Source organism: Psittacula echo, assembly GCF_963264785.1.
Source record: "Psittacula echo genome assembly, chromosome: 21".
Classification (NCBI taxonomy): Eukaryota; Metazoa; Chordata; class Aves; order Psittaciformes; family Psittacidae; genus Psittacula; species Psittacula echo.
The window spans coordinates 1,459,735-1,476,697 of NC_137757.1; the positions used below are offsets into that span (position 1 = coordinate 1,459,735).

Here is a 16,963-nt window from a genome sequence, read left to right on the forward strand (position 1 = left end):
CCCTGCCCACATCCCTCCTCACCATCACAGCCCCACAGAGCAGGGATGTGATGTGGGTCACCACCAGCGTGACCCCCATGCAGGGTGATGTTTCCTGCCTGTACTCACACTTTCAGCATCTCGATGGTGACAGGCAGGGACCTCGTCCTGCCCAGGGTGCCATTATCTTCTCCAAAGCCATCATTCTCAAAGAGCAGCGAGTGAGCCCTGTGTGAGCCCTCTGCAGGGGGGGTGACAGGCAGAGGGCTGGCCAGAGCCTGCTGGATCCGGATGTGCAGTGGGATTGGGGGCAGGCGAGGCAGCACGTGAGGGTCACCAAACCCTTGCTCTGCCGTCCTCTTCACTGCTTCCAAGGACCTGAACTCTTCAGGAGGAGGAGGAGGAGTCTCTTTGGGCAGGTCCAGGGAGCGTGGAGGGTCCAGCACAGGGGTGGAGGCAGGCAAGGGCATACGTGGAGGTTCAGGGGGGATGTGTGTGGGCAGTGGTGGTGAAGGTGATGGTGGTGGGTAGGCAGAGGTGACCTGCATCGGTGTCAGTGCAGGGCGGTTCGTTGCCACTGTCCTGTCGTTCAGGGGCTTGGAGGCGATAGCTGCCTCTGGCATGGTGGTGGCAGGCAGGAGGCCTCTTTTCGGTGGGAGAGGAGGGGAAGGCTTGGGCAAGCTTGTACCACTGTTCATTGCTTGAGAAAGCTCAGCTGCAAAGAAAAACCATAAGAGCCACTATATTTAACAGGCCATTTCCCAGACATCCTTCACCAGTGTGGAATAAGCACAGCAAAGCACTCAGAGCCTTGGACCATACTGCTTCTCTGCTAGAACACAGTGCCAGAAACAACCAGGTTGCAAGCCTCTAGTTTGTCCTTCCTGCAGCAAAGGTAAGACTTGGAAGAGGAGCCAGAAACAAGCCAGCTGGGAGAGGCCTGTGCATCCTGTTGCTTTGGAGAAGGAGAAAAAGCACCAGCCTTCCAGTGACAGCAGATGGAGCTCACCCAGACCAGCACTGCTCCTCAGCCAAGGAATGCAGGTATGTAGGGCACTTTATGGCTATATTTACAGCATCAGTTTGCAAAGGAATGCGAGACATCCAGGACACCCCAGACTCCAGTCATGTTAACAGCTCCCTTGCACATGAAACACTTTTTACTCAAAGGCCAAAGTCAGCAGGACTGCCAGCAGCAACATGCTCTTCCCATTCCCATTCATCTGCCAGCCCCAGCCCAAGGACACCTTGCTGCCTGTTTCAGGGTGAGGTTTCTGCTCTCTGTACTCTTCTCCTTAAGCCCCAAAGAAATCTCTCTGCAACTGCAAACTTCCACATATACCCAAGAGAGTTCATCTGGTGTGTGATGGAGGACAGAGGGAGAAATGGAGACTGAGGGGTATCATGGAAGCTGCCTGCAGCAGGCAATCTCAAACACCCCTTGGCTCCTAGGGAAGTGACTCCAGTGAAGACTGCTCTTACTTTAGGAGGTTACAGCCTTCAACATTTCTCTGTCAACAGCCTCTTGGGCTTGGAAAGGTTTTGCCCACCTGCTTGAAGAGGATTTCCTGCACATTTCACCTGTGATGGTTGCACAGTGGTGAGGCCCCAGCACAGAGCTGGGAAGAATCTGCAGCCTCAGACACCACAAGAGGGTGCTGCGAGCGAGCGGGGAGTGGGACAGAGATAAGGCTGCAGAGCTGCAGAGAGGTGGGTGCATTTTTGGGATGCTTGGCATTTTCAGACCTCCCCCTTGTAGATTAAGGGCAAGATTGTGCAAAACACCGAGTGCCCTCAGCTCTCATCCACTGCAGCCCAGAGGGACTCCAGTATCTCCTCAGCAGCACTTGAAGCCTGGCAGCACCAGGCTCAAGTCACCTTTGCATAATCACAGGGACCAAGTAGCTGGTGGAAGGAAGAGACAGAAAAGGGCTCAGAGCATCCTCCCAGCCAGCCTGTCACCCTTTGGTGTGATAAACCCAGTGCACCAACTGGTACCGTGTCTTGTGACGTGCCACCATGGCCAGATCCAGGGCCTGGCACTAACAGTGGCTCCTGAAACCCTTCTGTGGCACCAAGCACCAGGGCTGCCACCAAGTCCCCAGCCAGCACCACTCGCTCTGCTTGCTTTTCCAAGCTGTTGCTGATTAAATTTCCACTTCCCCAAAGTGTTTCCTGAGCCTTATTTTCAGCTACTGCATCAGACACCAGAACTGCTCAGAGAATGAACATAAGGGAGCATCTTATCACTAGGGAACAAAGGGGCGATCTGCACATTGACAGTCCTCCCCTGCCTTAGGTTTTAATAGCAGCACTAAAGTACACACATGCCCAAGTGAGAGCACGCATCAAAGACCTGCAGAGAGCTCACGAAGCCAATTCCACTGCTGCTGTTTATCCACAGCAGCAAAACAAAGCTTGCACAGCAACGACTGCACGTGTGCTGTAGTTACAGCTCCATCCTGCCCCTCTCTGCAGATGCATTCTCCTGCAGGAGACAAAAGAGGGGCTGGCTGCCCTCCTCTCCTCCCCTGCAGCCAAAGGTGCCCTGAGCCCAGCCCTGTGTTGCTGGGGAGAGGCAGAGGCTGGCTCTGAGTCTGACAGACTGCTGTCTCCAGCCTCAGTCGCTGTTCCACAAGTACCTCTGCAATGAGCAGCGGGGCATTTCAAATGCCATCTGTGCTGTGTGCAAGCAGCTTAAAGAAAACAAGCGGGTATTTCATGGAGGACTCGGGCATGGTCAGACCAACCGAGCTGGTCTGGCATACAGGAGTGTTCAACTTGGGATCAAGGTCACTTGCAAAACCTGCTAGAGCAAGGAGAAGCTCCAAACAGAACAGACACACAGCTCATACTGAAAGGCTACTTCAGATAGTAACTTGCACACAATCTACTACTGCCTGCCAAAGCACACCTGGGAACACCTCCAGTTTCTGTGATAACAGTGCAGACCTGATTGACCTCTGTCCCAGTCCATATATTGGCAATCCGATCCAAAGACAAGGAGGTGGTCTGGGAAACATGAACTGGATGCAAGTTCTCTCATTTACTTTCCATCTTTCTGCAAAGCTAAAGGCATTTCACTCTTTAAGGGGTAAGATCCAGCTCAAATCACAGTTGAGCTGATTTACCCATGGGCCAAGACTTAAGGACAAGACTAACATGGCAATACCTTAACCACAAACCTTGGCAAAGGAGCCTGAGTATAAGCAGGGAAGTTGGAATTACCCCTGCCAGCTCCTGGCCTCCAAGTGGAAACCACATGGCCCAGCAGTGACAGCCATAGTTTGGCATGAAGTGGAGTTTTTGGTGGCTTTGTTGAGTGTATTTTGCAAAGAGCAGCTGAAAGCATCAATTCTCACTGACCACAGGCTCACAAAGCAAAAACCCCATCCACCAAATCACATCATCCTAAAAATCTTCCTTTACAAAGGGAAGAGACCCTCAGAGCAAGCAGAGAAGCTGTGGCTGCCCAATCCCTGGCAGTGTTCAAGCCCAGGCTGGACAGGGCTTGGAGCAAGCTGCTCCAGTGGAAGGGGTCCCTGCCCGTGGCACAGGTTGGAACTGGATGAGCTTTAAGGTCCCTTCCCATCCAAACCAGGCTGGGATTCAATGATCCCAGGGCACTAACATCACGTTACGGATGCACTCACCTATTACTGAGTTGCTGTTTCTGTTGACAGGTTTGGGAGGGGGGACAGGCGGCTGTTTGGCAGGAGCTGTGCTGGTTGTACTCGTGGGAGCAGTAGTGTTGGCACCGGCAAGAGCAGGGGGCAGAGTCCTGGGGGCTGGGGACGGGGCAGCACTGGAATTGACTGTCTTTGCTGCAGCAGGGGCTGTGGTGGAGGGGGTAGGCACTGGATCCTTTGCCTGTGCTTCATTTGCTTCTTGGGATGTGGAGGGAGGTCTTTTGGGAGGAAGCAGAGGCTGCCTGGGAACATAAGGCTCCTGAGGTGGTTCCAGTTCAGGTCCAGAGTGGCTGCTGGAGGAGCCTGCAGAGTGAGACAGATTGGTTTAAGAGACTGGAGAGCCCAGAGAGGGTGGGAAGAATCAGATGGGAGTTAAAATGGGTGTTGAGAGAATGCGAAGCAACTGATTTCACACACATCTGGTTTCTTACCCTGCCTTTTCTTTGGCTCCTCAGCTGGAACAGGCTTCCTAAGGCTGGATGGCTTTGTGGCCTCCTCCTCCTGATTACAGAGCCCGGGACCACCGATCGGGACTGTGTGGCCATTCTTCAGTGCAGGTGGGTTCAGCTTGTCTGGTTCTTCCCCGTCTGCAAGGGAATGGGAGGAGAGAGAAGCAAACAGAAAGCACTCAGAAAGCAGGAGATGGAGGAGAGAACAGCTGAGCTGACTGAACCACCATCAGTCCAGGCCTTCAGTCTCCCTTCTGCAGAGGAGCAACAGCAACATGAGCCAGCTGAAGCTGAGAGCCCTAGATTTCATTCCACGAGACAAACAGTACAACACCGCACCCCATCAGGTGTTCTTCTTCTTCAGCAGCCGCTTAATCTACCACCTTGCTACTGTATTTAAGACCAGTATGCCTTTTCCATCTTCTCACCGTTACAGAGCAGTCACAAATCCCCTGCTGCAATACAAATCCCAGCACTAGGCAAGTAATCTACTGGACGTGCAGGAACACATTTTGAGGAAGCCTTAAAATTAGTTGAAGCATCTCTGTTTCCCCTCCTCTCAGTTTTTCTTCCAGTGGTTTGCACTGAAAACCATTTTTTCCACCTCCACTTTCCCACTTTGCATCATTCTTAGAAGAATGCTGAAGTTTGTATTAGGTCAAAACTGCCTCTGCAGTTTGAGGGGCAATTCCACACTGCTCCAAGCCAAAGCCCATGCTGCCACCCAGAGAAGTGGGCTGCCATCCCCCCACAGCTTCCTTCCTGCCTTCTGCCTTGTACCCACATCACCCAACACGCAGCCAGGCCTGGCCAAGATGTTATTTTGACAGAGTGGCCCCAATTCGGAGACATCAGAGATGACAGAAAAGGGGATAAGACTTTTTTGAGCAGGGCAAGCTTAGCTGTGACTAACAACAGACCATAGAATAGCTTGGTGTTGGTTGGGTTGGAAGGGACCTTAAAGCTCATCCAGTTCCAACCTGTGCCACGGGCAGGGACCCCTTCCACTGGAGCAGCTTGCTCCAAGCCCCTGTGTCCAACCTGGCCTTGAACACTGCCAGGGATGGGGCAGCCACAGCTTCTCTGGGCACCCTGTGCCAGCGCCTCAGCACCCTCACAGGGAAGAGCTTCTGCCTAAGAGCTCATCTCAGTCTCCCCTCCGGCAGGTTAAAGCCATTCCCTCTTGTCCTGTCCCTGCATGTCCTTGTATACCACAGAGCATCTTGTCTATAACTCCTTGAGGAAATGCCCCTACCCAGGTGCTCCAAAGTCATCAACCAGTTTCTTCTTCCAAGCCTAAGGCCTCTAGACCTGAGCTGCGAGGTCAGCACCTCTCCCATAGCAGTTAAAGAGTGTGAGCAGAACAAGCTGGAGATGCTAAGTGCAAGTGTGACAGAGGAGCTTAGCAGGACAAGACAAGGCAGCCGGAGCAGGACACGTACAAGAGGAACAGGAGGGGAAGTGACACCCAGAACACCCCCCTTGCTGGCAGCAGACAGGATGTTATCCAGCACAGGCATCACATTTTCTTCCCCTAACTGAGCAGGGGCTGCCTTTCTTGCCAGGTAGAAGTCAGACAAGGACAAGACAGACAGGAACCACATTAGCAAAGAGCCCTGAAATACGTCTCCCCGAAAGAGCGATTGCAAGGGTGAGGATTTGCCAAAGGAAGATCAGTGACACCGAACACAGACAGGAGGAGGAGAAGTTCATTTGCAGACTCACCCTGCTCAGGGTCTTCCAACAGAACCCCTCTTTTTACCAGCTCCTCTCTTGGCTTTCGCATAGAGATCTTTCGTTCTAAAACTGACAGTAAATTGAAAACAGGGTAAGCTGGAAGGTCAGGGAGAGCCTTTTCTAAAGGGATCCTCTGGAGGAAAGAAAAGGCCTTCAAATTGCCCTTTCCTTTCTGCATGGATTAAGAGGAGGGAGGAGGGACTGCACGTCCAGGCCTGCACTTCACACTCGATTGTGGTGCTGGAGCAAAGCCTCCCTCCCCACAGCTGCCTGGGGAGGTTCCTCGCAAGAAAGGCATTTATTTGTCTGAAACTACCGCTCCATGGCAAGGTGTTTCTGCAGAGACTGCAGGTGCCAGCCCAGCACTAAAGCCACACTGCGGCTCCTCCACGTGTCAGGCACTCAGCTGGTGACAGCAAGCCCTTCTCACCAGCCAGGTGGCTGATGGCGGCTTTCTCGAGCAGAGGACGGGGCTCCCACCCAGCCCAATGACTCTACCTTCCGAGGTCTCCTTAAATTTGTCACTGCTTTTCTTTTTCCTCCACTTCCAGGGCTTAAAGATCTTGCCAAAGCTTGAGAACTTGCTTTTCCTCTTCGTAGGAGGTGTGGTGTCACCCGATTCCAAAACATCTACCCCCATGCCAGCATCGGTTGGGGTGTGCTCCACCTCTTCAGCTGCACGGGAAAGAGGAAAGAGGTTACCTTTGTGCTGCAGATAGGAGCTGCTGTCTCCCACCAGCACACTGGGAAACGGGGGCACACGCTCATGCAAAGAAGGGAGCAGGACTCCATGCCTTCACGTAACCCATCAGCATTACACATTAGCACGGGGTGACAGGAGTGGGGTTTCCAATGTTAACGGTGCAAAGGGGAACTGCTAAGAGGCTTTCTAATGAAGCCAGGATTAGTTGAAGTTGGCAGTGTCACAGCTTCGCCCCAGGAACACAAAGCACTTTGCTGCAGTTTCTCATCTTCAGCTGGAAGCAACTGGTGCTAGACACAAGGAATTATATGAACACAAATGCCTCCCAGGCTGCAGAGCCGACTCTCAGCACTGTCTCCACACACTGCAACCGCCAGCCCCATTCCCACAGCTACAACTTCACCTCTGAGTTTTCCCCTCTATAAATAAGGCCAGCAAAGCTGGCCAAAAGCAACAACTACACAGGAAAGCAACACAATACAGGCCTGCGCTCCACCCACTGTACTCCAGGTCTCTGGAGAACAACACAAGGAGGACATGGAGGTGGATGGGACACGCACCAAACCCAAGCAGCTTGATGCAACGAAGAGAGCTCAGAGTGAACGAGCTCGTGAAGCAGAAGCAGAGCACAAAGCACTGGGGGCTGTCAGCTCTGCCCGATGGGACAGGAGGGAACACTTAGGATCAGCAGAACCTAGCAATGCCTGCAAAGACATGTATTGTGTATTGACCTAAGCAAAGCCCTGCTCCCTGGGCTTAAGTTTACAGAGCAAGAATCCTTTGGGTTCAGCACCACCAAAGCCAGGAGCACCCAAGCTGTGTAGCAGAACTCCATGGAAACAGAGTCTATAGAGAACAGAGCCTGGAGGCTTCCTACAGCCCCACGCTGCAGGGCTGCCAAACACCCTGACACAAACTGCACTTGCGCAGCTTCGGGTTCCGAGCCTCCAAGTCAAAGGTTGTGGAGTTTTCAGGCCTCCTGGGATCACAGGAGACCTCTCAGTCAACTTCAGACAAGCCTGTATGACACGCCTTGCAGAACAGACAATACCCCACAGGCAACATGGGAAGTTGGGCCAAGAATCCCATCTCCTGAGGCTAAAAGATTGGGAAAGGAATTTTAGGGGAAAGCCATTCTGCACATAGGACAAAGAGGTAATGAGGTATCTGTTATATAGCCTACAAATAGCCACCGAGGATACAAAGCCAGATGGGGAAAAGACCCACAGATTCCTGTCAAGATGGGGAGAGCAGGGAAAGCCAGGAAAGAATGAGTTGTTTGATGGAGCTCTACCTGCAGGCCCCAGTTTCTCAGTCTGAGCACAAATGAAATGGAACATCACTGAATAAGAGGGAAGAGAAGACCATGGCAGCAGCACAAGGGAAACAAGGAGGAGGATCTAGATCACATGTGAGAAGCACAGTCTTTAGCCAAATGATGGAGGAAGAGGAAAGGCAGTGCAGAACTCCTTTACCAAGAGGCAAGGAAGTACCACTGTGCCAACCAGCAGGAAAAGCGGCTAATTGTTCAGCCTATACCTTAATAGGTCATTAATAGTATACTTACTAGGAATATTAGCCTATACCTAATTTCAGCCTATACCTTAACAGCACAACCCCTCCTTCCAGCTCAGGACGGGTTTCTTGCCTCTCATTTGCAGGACTCCAGGTTTGGTGGTGGGTGATGGGGGTTTTCTGTTCTGGATGCTTAGAGGTACTTTCTACAGAGCCTAGAACATGAGCCCTGGAGCTGTACACGTCATTTCCAAAGCAGTATTCCCTCTGCTCAATAAAGCATTCCCAAAGCTAACAGGGCAGGCGGGACCGCTCACCAAGCACTGAATGCGGGTCCCAAGGCACTTCCCTCACCTTTCCATGGAGCCGTGACAGCGCTGGAAGCACTCAGAGCAAGCTCCCTTCCCTGACTTGCTCTCAGGAATGTGCTTTCTGCTGCCCAAGGTGTCAAAGGGCTGCACTAAGCAAAGTTAGTTATTAAAAGAAAACTCAAGCATCAGGTCCCGGGTTAATGAACGGAGCCATCAGCTCATAGGCTCGTGCTGTGCATCAGGGCTTGTCCAACATGAGAACACTCGGTTTTGCTGGTATACAGTCAGTTCTACGTCTAAAATCAGCCACAAGAGACAAGCACATCATACACCCCTCTGTAGCATAAACCCACGCTGCAGATCATCTTCACCATCCCTTCTGCTAGTAAAGGGTGTGAACAGCCACTGAGCAACAGTGAGAGAAGCTGTGGCTGCCCCATCCCTGGCAGTGTTCAAGGCCAGGTTGGACACAGGGGCTTGGAGCAAGCTGCTCCAGTGGAAGGGGTCCCTGCCCGTGGCAGGGGTTGGAGCTGGAGGAGCTTTAAGGTCCCTTCAATCCAAACCACTCTGGGACTCGATCATTCCATGAAAGCCATGCCCCTCCTTGCTACAAAATGGGATTCATTCTGTCCAGCTCTGCAGCACGAGAGAGCCTGTAATGCCCTTCCACAGCACTCTTACCATCTGGAATACCACATGGACATAGACATTTAAAACAGTCTGTTCTGATGCAATGATGAATTACATTTAGTGCTCATCGGTGGGTGGAGCAGCAGCTGAAGGTGCTTCACTGATCTGGATTTTAAACCACCTCATTGTTCCATGATTGTTCACATTGGATAGTGCTCCTGCTCCCTGGAAAAGGGCCTCCCCTTCCATTCCCAGTACGTTTCCAGCTCCAACTGCCATGCCACGGTGCAGAGAGGACATTTCTTGTCCAAGCTGCAAAGGGACCCTCACCCAGGTGGTTCTCTGCATCTCCTTGTCCTGCTCTACAGGTACAGGATGGGCCTTAGGCTGCTTTGCATTGCAAGCAGAAACTCTTCCTTTTCCAAGCCATGCACTGGGAAAGGAGGAAGGAACAACAGCACAGTGCTCAGGGAAAGAAACGGGACAAGAAAAGAGGAACTGGGCTTCATGGGAAAGGTGAGAAGCATCAGGAAGCTGATGCCCTCACCCGGTCCCTGTGCAGCACCAGGGCTGTTTACCTGCATGGCAAGCCTATGTCCACCTTCACTGTGGTGCCAGGCAGGAAAACCCATTTCAAACTTATGATAAAGGTTAAATGAGGTCTTCTCAGAGAAGAGAAACCATTTCAGTGGAAGAAGTTCACTTCATCCATGGTCACACCATGGTCCAAAGGAGGAAAAGCCATTACACGAGCAATAGTTAAGCCCCCCTCTGTACAGCAGCATATTACCAGCCTAGAAAAAGGCAGAGCAGAGACTTCAGATACCAATATAAGAGACAAAAAGCACTTCTTTCATCAAGGATCCTCTCTCATAGGGAAGATACCTGCAACAGTCCATGAAACCAGCTGCATCTAGTGTAGGTCACTGCAGAATTAGTCCTGGTACATTTCTTAAGTCATTTCAGCCTGGGTCACACACCATCAAAAGCCAACATGGCTATGGAGAAGCTTTATTGTAAGTGGCACACCATTTCATAAGCTAAACAATGACTTCAAGAGCCAAGTGAGAGACCCAAACAAAGCATCAAAGAGTTGCATCCCAGATGCTGACAATTCATATTACATTGCTATATGCCTGGGAGGGAAACTACTGATTCCCAGTGTTCCTGGAGGAAATGGCACAATCCTTTCAGGATGAAGGGTCAGTGTGCTCCAGGCCAGGGCTGCAGACTGAAGCTGTTGGAAGACTGGGAACATGCTGCTTTTCTCCCTGAAATCTCTCTGCAGACATCCAAGAGCTGCTGGAGCAGACCTGAACTCCAGAAGAAGAGGCATCTCCCCACAAACTGTGCTCCAGCCCTTTTCAGAGATGTGAGACCTCTTAATTTCTATCTTCAGCAAGAGACATCCTCACAAAGGAAATGAGAAAGGAGCAGGATTTGGCTTCGTAACCAGACTTGCACAGAGCTTAAGCCAGATTCTTTCCAGCTGCAAATCATAGTTCATGCAGAACCTGAACCATCCCTTATCGTAGTAGCTACTCCAGGATTCCCACAAATCCCAGGAGTTTCTGTCCGTGAGGAGCTCACTGGGCAGTTGTCTCACACTCATCGCCTCAAGGCTCGTATCCAGACACAACTGCAGCAATGCTATGGGGTAAAGGCAATGTAAATGCTTAGCTGAGGGCTAAAGAGCACTCAAATTGGGCACACCAGTGCCAAAGCAGCAACACTTCAGCTTAATCCTTTATTATATATCCTTATATATCCTAAGTTACACACACTCCCATGAAGTTCTGCTATCACACAAGCCTAGAAGGTGCAGTAAGAAGTTGAGAACGCGGCTGCTCATCACTCACAGAGCATCACCCCACCTTCAGAAGCACCTTCTGCAGTACAGCCTGGACCTAAGGCTACAGCAGGACCAATTGAGACTGTGCTGGCTGACATGGGTCTGCAACAACCCTCCCGTTGCCAAAACAGTGGTGATGCACAGGCTGATTCCACTCCCTCCTCCAGCTTTGTTGTGCTGGGCAGAGCAGTTAAGAATCAAAAAACTCCAACTCACAAAGCAAAGACTCTTTTAAGGGCTGTTAAGGTTAAAACATCCAAAATAAAGCACTTGAGGTAAATGTTTCTAAGCTTCTTGTAACAGCTTTAACATGTGCATTTCCTGAGCGGTCCAGGAGAGATGTGAATCCTGACCTTAAAGCAGTAAAAGGCTGCAGTCACCAAACAGCCTCCAATAGCCCCAGCCCTCACCTTCCCTGTGTTTTGCAGGTTTCCAATCACCACAGAGCATCCTGCCAAAGTCAAGCCAAGAATCATCTCCTCAAGATCACAATTTACTCAGAAGAAACTCTACAAACTGTGCCTTGAGGAAAGACCTCAGGCAGCAAAGTTGAGAAACAGCAGCTCTGATGGTCTCCAGCAAATGACAATGTCATTCCACCCGGTGAGCATCCCCACTCTGAAAGTCACCACCATCTCTGGTGCTCTCCATGTGCAAACATCGAGTGCTCCTCTACAAATCAGACAATTCCACTTTGCAGATGAGAGCCAGCACCTCAGCCCAGACAGCACACTGCTACGAGATAAAAGGGAACAACAAGTGAAGTTCCTCTTCTAGTCAGTGCATCCCGGTCCCAGTGTTGGGAAGAGCATGAGACAGAGACCTGGAAATAACAGCCCTCCGCAGTGTGCCGGTGGTAGCGCTGCTCCAAGGATGTAAAGCAAGGTTGTGTTTGCTACAGCCTGGCAGTTACTCGGGCACCTCGCAGAGCAGAGAGAGAAAACAAGCAGGAAGATGATGACAAGCCCCTTCTCTCCCCAGAGCTTACTACTGCTGCCCACAAAGCTGGGTGGCATTACACACAAGGAGGCAATTCCACGCAGCTTTGGTCTGGGAATGCTACCAGGGCTGGTTCCTACCCCATTCAGGAGACTTTTACCACTGTCCAAGCACTTTGCAAAGCTGATGTCCACTGCAAGACAGAGTCTATCCCTAAACCCAGCAGCTCGGAGCCTGCCTGAAGATCAGAACATGTAGCACAGCGACTGCATGTGACATGAGTAAGAGAAAGGAAGGAAATGGGAGTTATTGCTCTGGTTTCTCTTCCCAGCTCCCGAGCCGGGCGCAGGTTACACAAGCCCCACATTCCACTCCTCCCAACTCCTCCGTTTCACCTGCAATCCTGCCGCAGCCCCGCAGCTCCCTCCACGTCTCCCTTGCCCTCCATTACTCACCAAAGGCAGCTGGATTGACCGGTCTCGAGAAGTGCGGCTGCCCCATGAGCTCCTTTCCTAAGCGGCTCCCCAGGAGGAGGCGGGAGGAAGAGAGGGGGAAAAAGTCTACCCTGAGAGAGCACTTGAGTCCTTCGAAGTGATAAATCCACACTTTGGGCTAGGAAAGAGCGAGGCTGCTGCCAACTCTCAGGCAACGGTGTCCGGTGGTTGAGCGCCAGTCCTGTTCTCCCCATAGCCCATGGCCGGGCACTTGATTCTCATAAATAGGCGTCCGTGCCAGCTCCCTTCTCGCAGGAATGCCTGTCATTCCAGAGCCGAGCTGGCTAGGGCTGAAGCTCAGGAAGGGGAGGAGACAACCCGCCACGCTCCAGCCACTTAGCTGCATAATCCAAATCATCAACACCCCTCGCTCCTGCCTCGCATCAAGTTCAGCAAGAAGAGAGAAAAGCTGGGAGTGGGGAGAGAGGGAGACCGCTGGGATTTGCTCAAGGAAGGGCCTGGAGAAACCAAGCATGGCAATACATGGAGGGCTTTCACCTCCCAACCAGGGCAAGGAGGGGAATTGTGTACCTGAGCCTGCAAAATACACAAAGCAAGGAGGTCACGAATGAGAACGCGTGGTGCTCTAACTGTTGTAGAGCCTGAGTAAAGGGCATTACGAAGAGTGCCTGAGCTGATATGCATCTAGCCAGAGGTATAATGAAAATACAATTTCAAAGCAATTCCTCTCTTCCCTGGAGTTACCAGGAAGAAGGTAGGAGCAGGGATGTAAATGTAAATCTCATCTGATTTACATTTAAACAGCAGAAGAGTTTATCTTATGTGTGTGTGTGAGCTCTCGCTGGTTAAGGTAACAAATACCCCCCTCACCATCTGCATCACAATAACAAAGACCTCCAGAGTTTCAATATATCCACTTGGATTCTTTTCTATCAAGTTCTATGTTAGGAATTCACTGACCCTACAGATCATTCCCAACCCCTGTAACACCACACACAGAGAAATGGGAAAACCTTTTAACATCCAGAAGCTTCATCTTAACTTGGGGGGGGAAAGGAAAACCAATTTTCAGCTGCAGCATCCCACCAGTGACTACTCAGGAACCTGAACCCATCCAGCACATCCAGGTTTGCTCTCTCCCACTCAGGAAAAAGCAGTTTTAAACACATCCAGAGATGGGGCAGCCACAGCTTCTCTGTTCAACCCATTCCAGTGTCCCAGCACCCTCACAGGGAAGAACTTGATCCTAAAAACCTCATCTAAATCCACTCCTCTCTTCCAAACCACAGCCATAAAAACACAGGAGGAAGCAATAAAGACCCAAGAGGAAGCAGGACATCTCTGCACCTTCTCCCCCTCCACCAGCACCCGCTTTCCTCATCCCCACGGGAAGCAAGAGCCCAGTGGCAGGAGCAGGTGGAGGAACAAGAGATGAGCAGACACGAGGAGGTGGAGGGGCAAATAGCACTGCCCTCCCTCGCACAACACGTACGGACATTCCTGAGCGCACTGCTCCTCTTGGCCTCCCACCACCAGCCGTGGCTCTGCTCGGAAGAGGAGCTTGTTTCTGCCTGTGGTCAGCCACAGCAGTGAGTCTTCTAAGTACTCCTGACTTTCATTGTGGGCAATTAACACCCTGACACAGGCGTGCTCCACCTCATTGAAGACTCTTTTGCTTTGGAACAAAGGGAAGGCCATTTTAAAGCCACTGAAGCATGCTGCCATCTGGCAAAGGCACACAAAGTTGGGAGATAGAGGCTGGGCAACTTCTACAGGTCTGTAAATCAGCTGTCCAGCTTGGAAAGAGGTCTGGAAAAAGTATCCCTGCATCTGGGAATGCTGCAGAGTGCTAAACACTGCATCTAGGCTTGCCTTACTGCCAAGGAGATTAAAGCCATTGCATTTGATACTGCATTGGCTGTGAATGAAGAGTGCGCAAGCTCAAAGAAGAGATGCCACACGGTAGGTTGTTAAAACACAACAGCACAGTCACACACCTTGATTCCTTATTTCTACCTGAGTAAAACATGAAACATCAGCTTAAATTTACAATCATCACAAGGATGACTCTTTTCAAGGTGGACTCCTGGCCAGAAAAACACAGAACCCCAGCCTGGTTTGGGTTGGAAGGGACCTTAAAGCTCCTCCAGCTCCAACCCCTGCCACGGGCAGGGACCCCTTCCACTGGAGCAGCTTGCTCCAAGCCCCTGTGTCCAACCTGGCCTTGAACACTGCCAGGGATGGGGCAGCCACAGCTTCTCTGGGCACCCTGGGCCAGCGCCTCAGCACCCTCACAGGGAAGAGCTTCTGCTTAAGAGCTCATCTCAGTCTCCCCTCTGGCAGGTTAAAGCCATTCCCATTCTTCTGTCCATATGGGTACCTAGGATAAGGGAAAATCCACACTTCAAGCCAGGACAAAGAACAAGCATCCAAAATTCCCACAGGACCATCTAACTTAGCTGCACAGCAACCAGAGCAGTGCCTTTACTTCTTAGGGACATGTGAAGCTCTTAATGAGGAGGAGCTTGGAACAGCAAAGAGCTTTCTAAAGGAAAGCAATAATCCCTTCAGCATTTGCTTCTAAAAAGAAAGAAATCCCAGTTATCCATGAAAATCTGACAGGATTTCAGGAGTCAGATGGCTAAAAGGAAAGAAGATGACTGGTTATGGGCAGTAAATGCCCAAGAGTGGGGTACATCGCTTTCAAGTTTCACTTCCTCTCCATCCAGCCCAGCATCCCATTAAAAGCTTGTCATTCCCATGTTAATAGTCTGTTTATATGCATTGTAAAAGGAACTCTTCTGGATTGTTTCACTTTAAAATCTAATGAAGCCCATAATAAGCACAGATATTAGCTCCTCTAATAAAGACACTGTTGTTCACATTTCAGTGCACACCGACGTGAAACACCACATTCATCTACCGTGACTCAGACATTTATGTCCCATGATTCAGCCACAGGAACATGAAAAAGGACTCCTGCATTTCCCCATCTGTGCACTGTTTGAAACCAGCATTCAGGGCGTTTTCCTGCAGAGCCCATCAGCAGGAGTCAACAGGAGCACCAGGATGTTCCAGGCTCTTTCCTCGCTGGAGATGTGCCCACCTGAAGCACCAACATGGGTCCATCTCACGAGGAAGGTGTTTCACCACAATGCTGGCTAGCAATCCTCAGCAGCTTTGGCTGAGCATGTAGAATACGAAATAGAGAGATATTATAGACACATAACAGCTCTGGCTACCTACAAAAATGATCATTTCTGGGCTCTGCTCCCAACCAGAGCATGTGGAAGAGCTATTAAGCACAAGAGCAGACCAAGGGGAAGCAAGCGGGTCGGAAAGCGGGCAGTCAAAATGAAAGGTCACAAGCCAACCCAGCGTGACGCTCTTCCTTTCTCTTCTCCTCACATGCTGTTCCAAGCCAGCCCAACAGCTAGGGTAGAAATGGAAGATGGTTTATTTAGAAGGCAGCTGGCATCGCATTGTTTAGGTTCTGGACACTGATGGAATAGCGCTGGGTGGGATGAGACAGAGGAGTGAGGTAACCACTCCTAAGCCACATGATTTCCTCTGTGCTTCCTGTGACATTTACAACAGGGAAACTCCTATTTCCCAGAGCATTCCAGTCCCCTTGTTCCCACCAATGAGCACAGCAACAGCAGCTGCTCAGCCTCAGAAAGCAAAGGGAAGTGGATCTAGCACATCAGGGACTGTCTTGGTGCCACCATGTACACGCTGGGAGTGGAGAAGGTGAGCAACCCATGTCCTGTAGCAGCCCAGATGTTGACTAGGATGGAGCACAGCTGGAGGAAGAGCATTGCTCTGGACTGAGCAGCAGCCTCTGCCACTGAGCTGAGAGCACGGTCAGCCTCACATTTCAGAAGGAATTGCTCCATTGTCACAAGAACCAGGCTAAAGAGACTTGTGTAGGTCTTGGGGACAAGAGGAGCTTAAGGCCAAACTATCCAGCAGAGGAAGTGCAACTTTCAATGAGAGCACGGTTTGGCCAGTACTGAAATGGTATCATCTTCAATGCCTCTGTCATGACAACATGTGCCAAGTATTTGCTTGTTTACTACTGAGGGAATGCTAAGGAATGGAATCCTGACAAAATTAAAGATTTCAGTCCCAACTTGGCTCCCTTGATCACGGCAGTGATTCATGGCTATGCCATCTTGAGGCCAGGGAATCTCCAAAGCTGACAAACTACTTTCTGAAGCACCTTGAAGCATCATGAAAAGCAACACTGGTCAGAAGCCAAAGGAAGCTCAGATACAGGACATGTTCCAGCAAAGCATCAGCATATTCCCAACAGTGAAGCACTTGGAGGCAGAATCCCCATCTGCCACTTCCAGCTATATTATTTAGGAGCACATTAAGCAAAAACACAGAGAAGAAAATGACATTCATGATTCCATTGTTTAGGGAAGAAACAGGCCCGGCATTGAGTTTAACTCTTGTTTAACCCTCTCCCCTAGCAAAAACTAAGATACTCAGAGAAGAATCCATAAAACTGACATCTCCTCAGCTTCCCATTGCAAAACACTGGAGATAAAGGACAAAACAAAGCTTCAGCACAAATCAAAGGTATATCCCTCTCCTTCTATATCACTACCCAGCACATGCTTTTAGGACTGGCATAGCTCAAGGATATGGTGCTGTTCCTAAGTGAACAGCTGCAGTTCAGACTAGACAGATGTATCC

At 50.7% G+C, this 16,963-nt stretch overlaps 1 protein-coding gene across 12 annotated transcripts in view; it reads right to left on the bottom strand.

Annotated features, from left to right (window-relative positions):
• The window catches only part of PHACTR4 (phosphatase and actin regulator 4), a 59,969-nt gene that overhangs the window by 12,991 nt on the left and 30,015 nt on the right, over positions 1-16,963 (bottom strand). For all 12 annotated transcript variants that reach the window (XM_080632620.1, XM_080632621.1, XM_080632610.1 and 9 more), the window contains 5 exons: positions 6,353-6,529; positions 5,843-5,923; positions 4,100-4,255; positions 3,633-3,971; positions 109-694 (listed from right to left, as the gene is read on the bottom strand). In XM_080632620.1, coding sequence (XP_080488746.1) covers positions 109-694; positions 3,633-3,971; positions 4,100-4,255; positions 5,843-5,923; positions 6,353-6,529 — 1,339 coding nt within the window. The remainder of the gene's footprint in view (positions 1-108; positions 695-3,632; positions 3,972-4,099; positions 4,256-5,842; positions 5,924-6,352; positions 6,530-16,963) is intronic.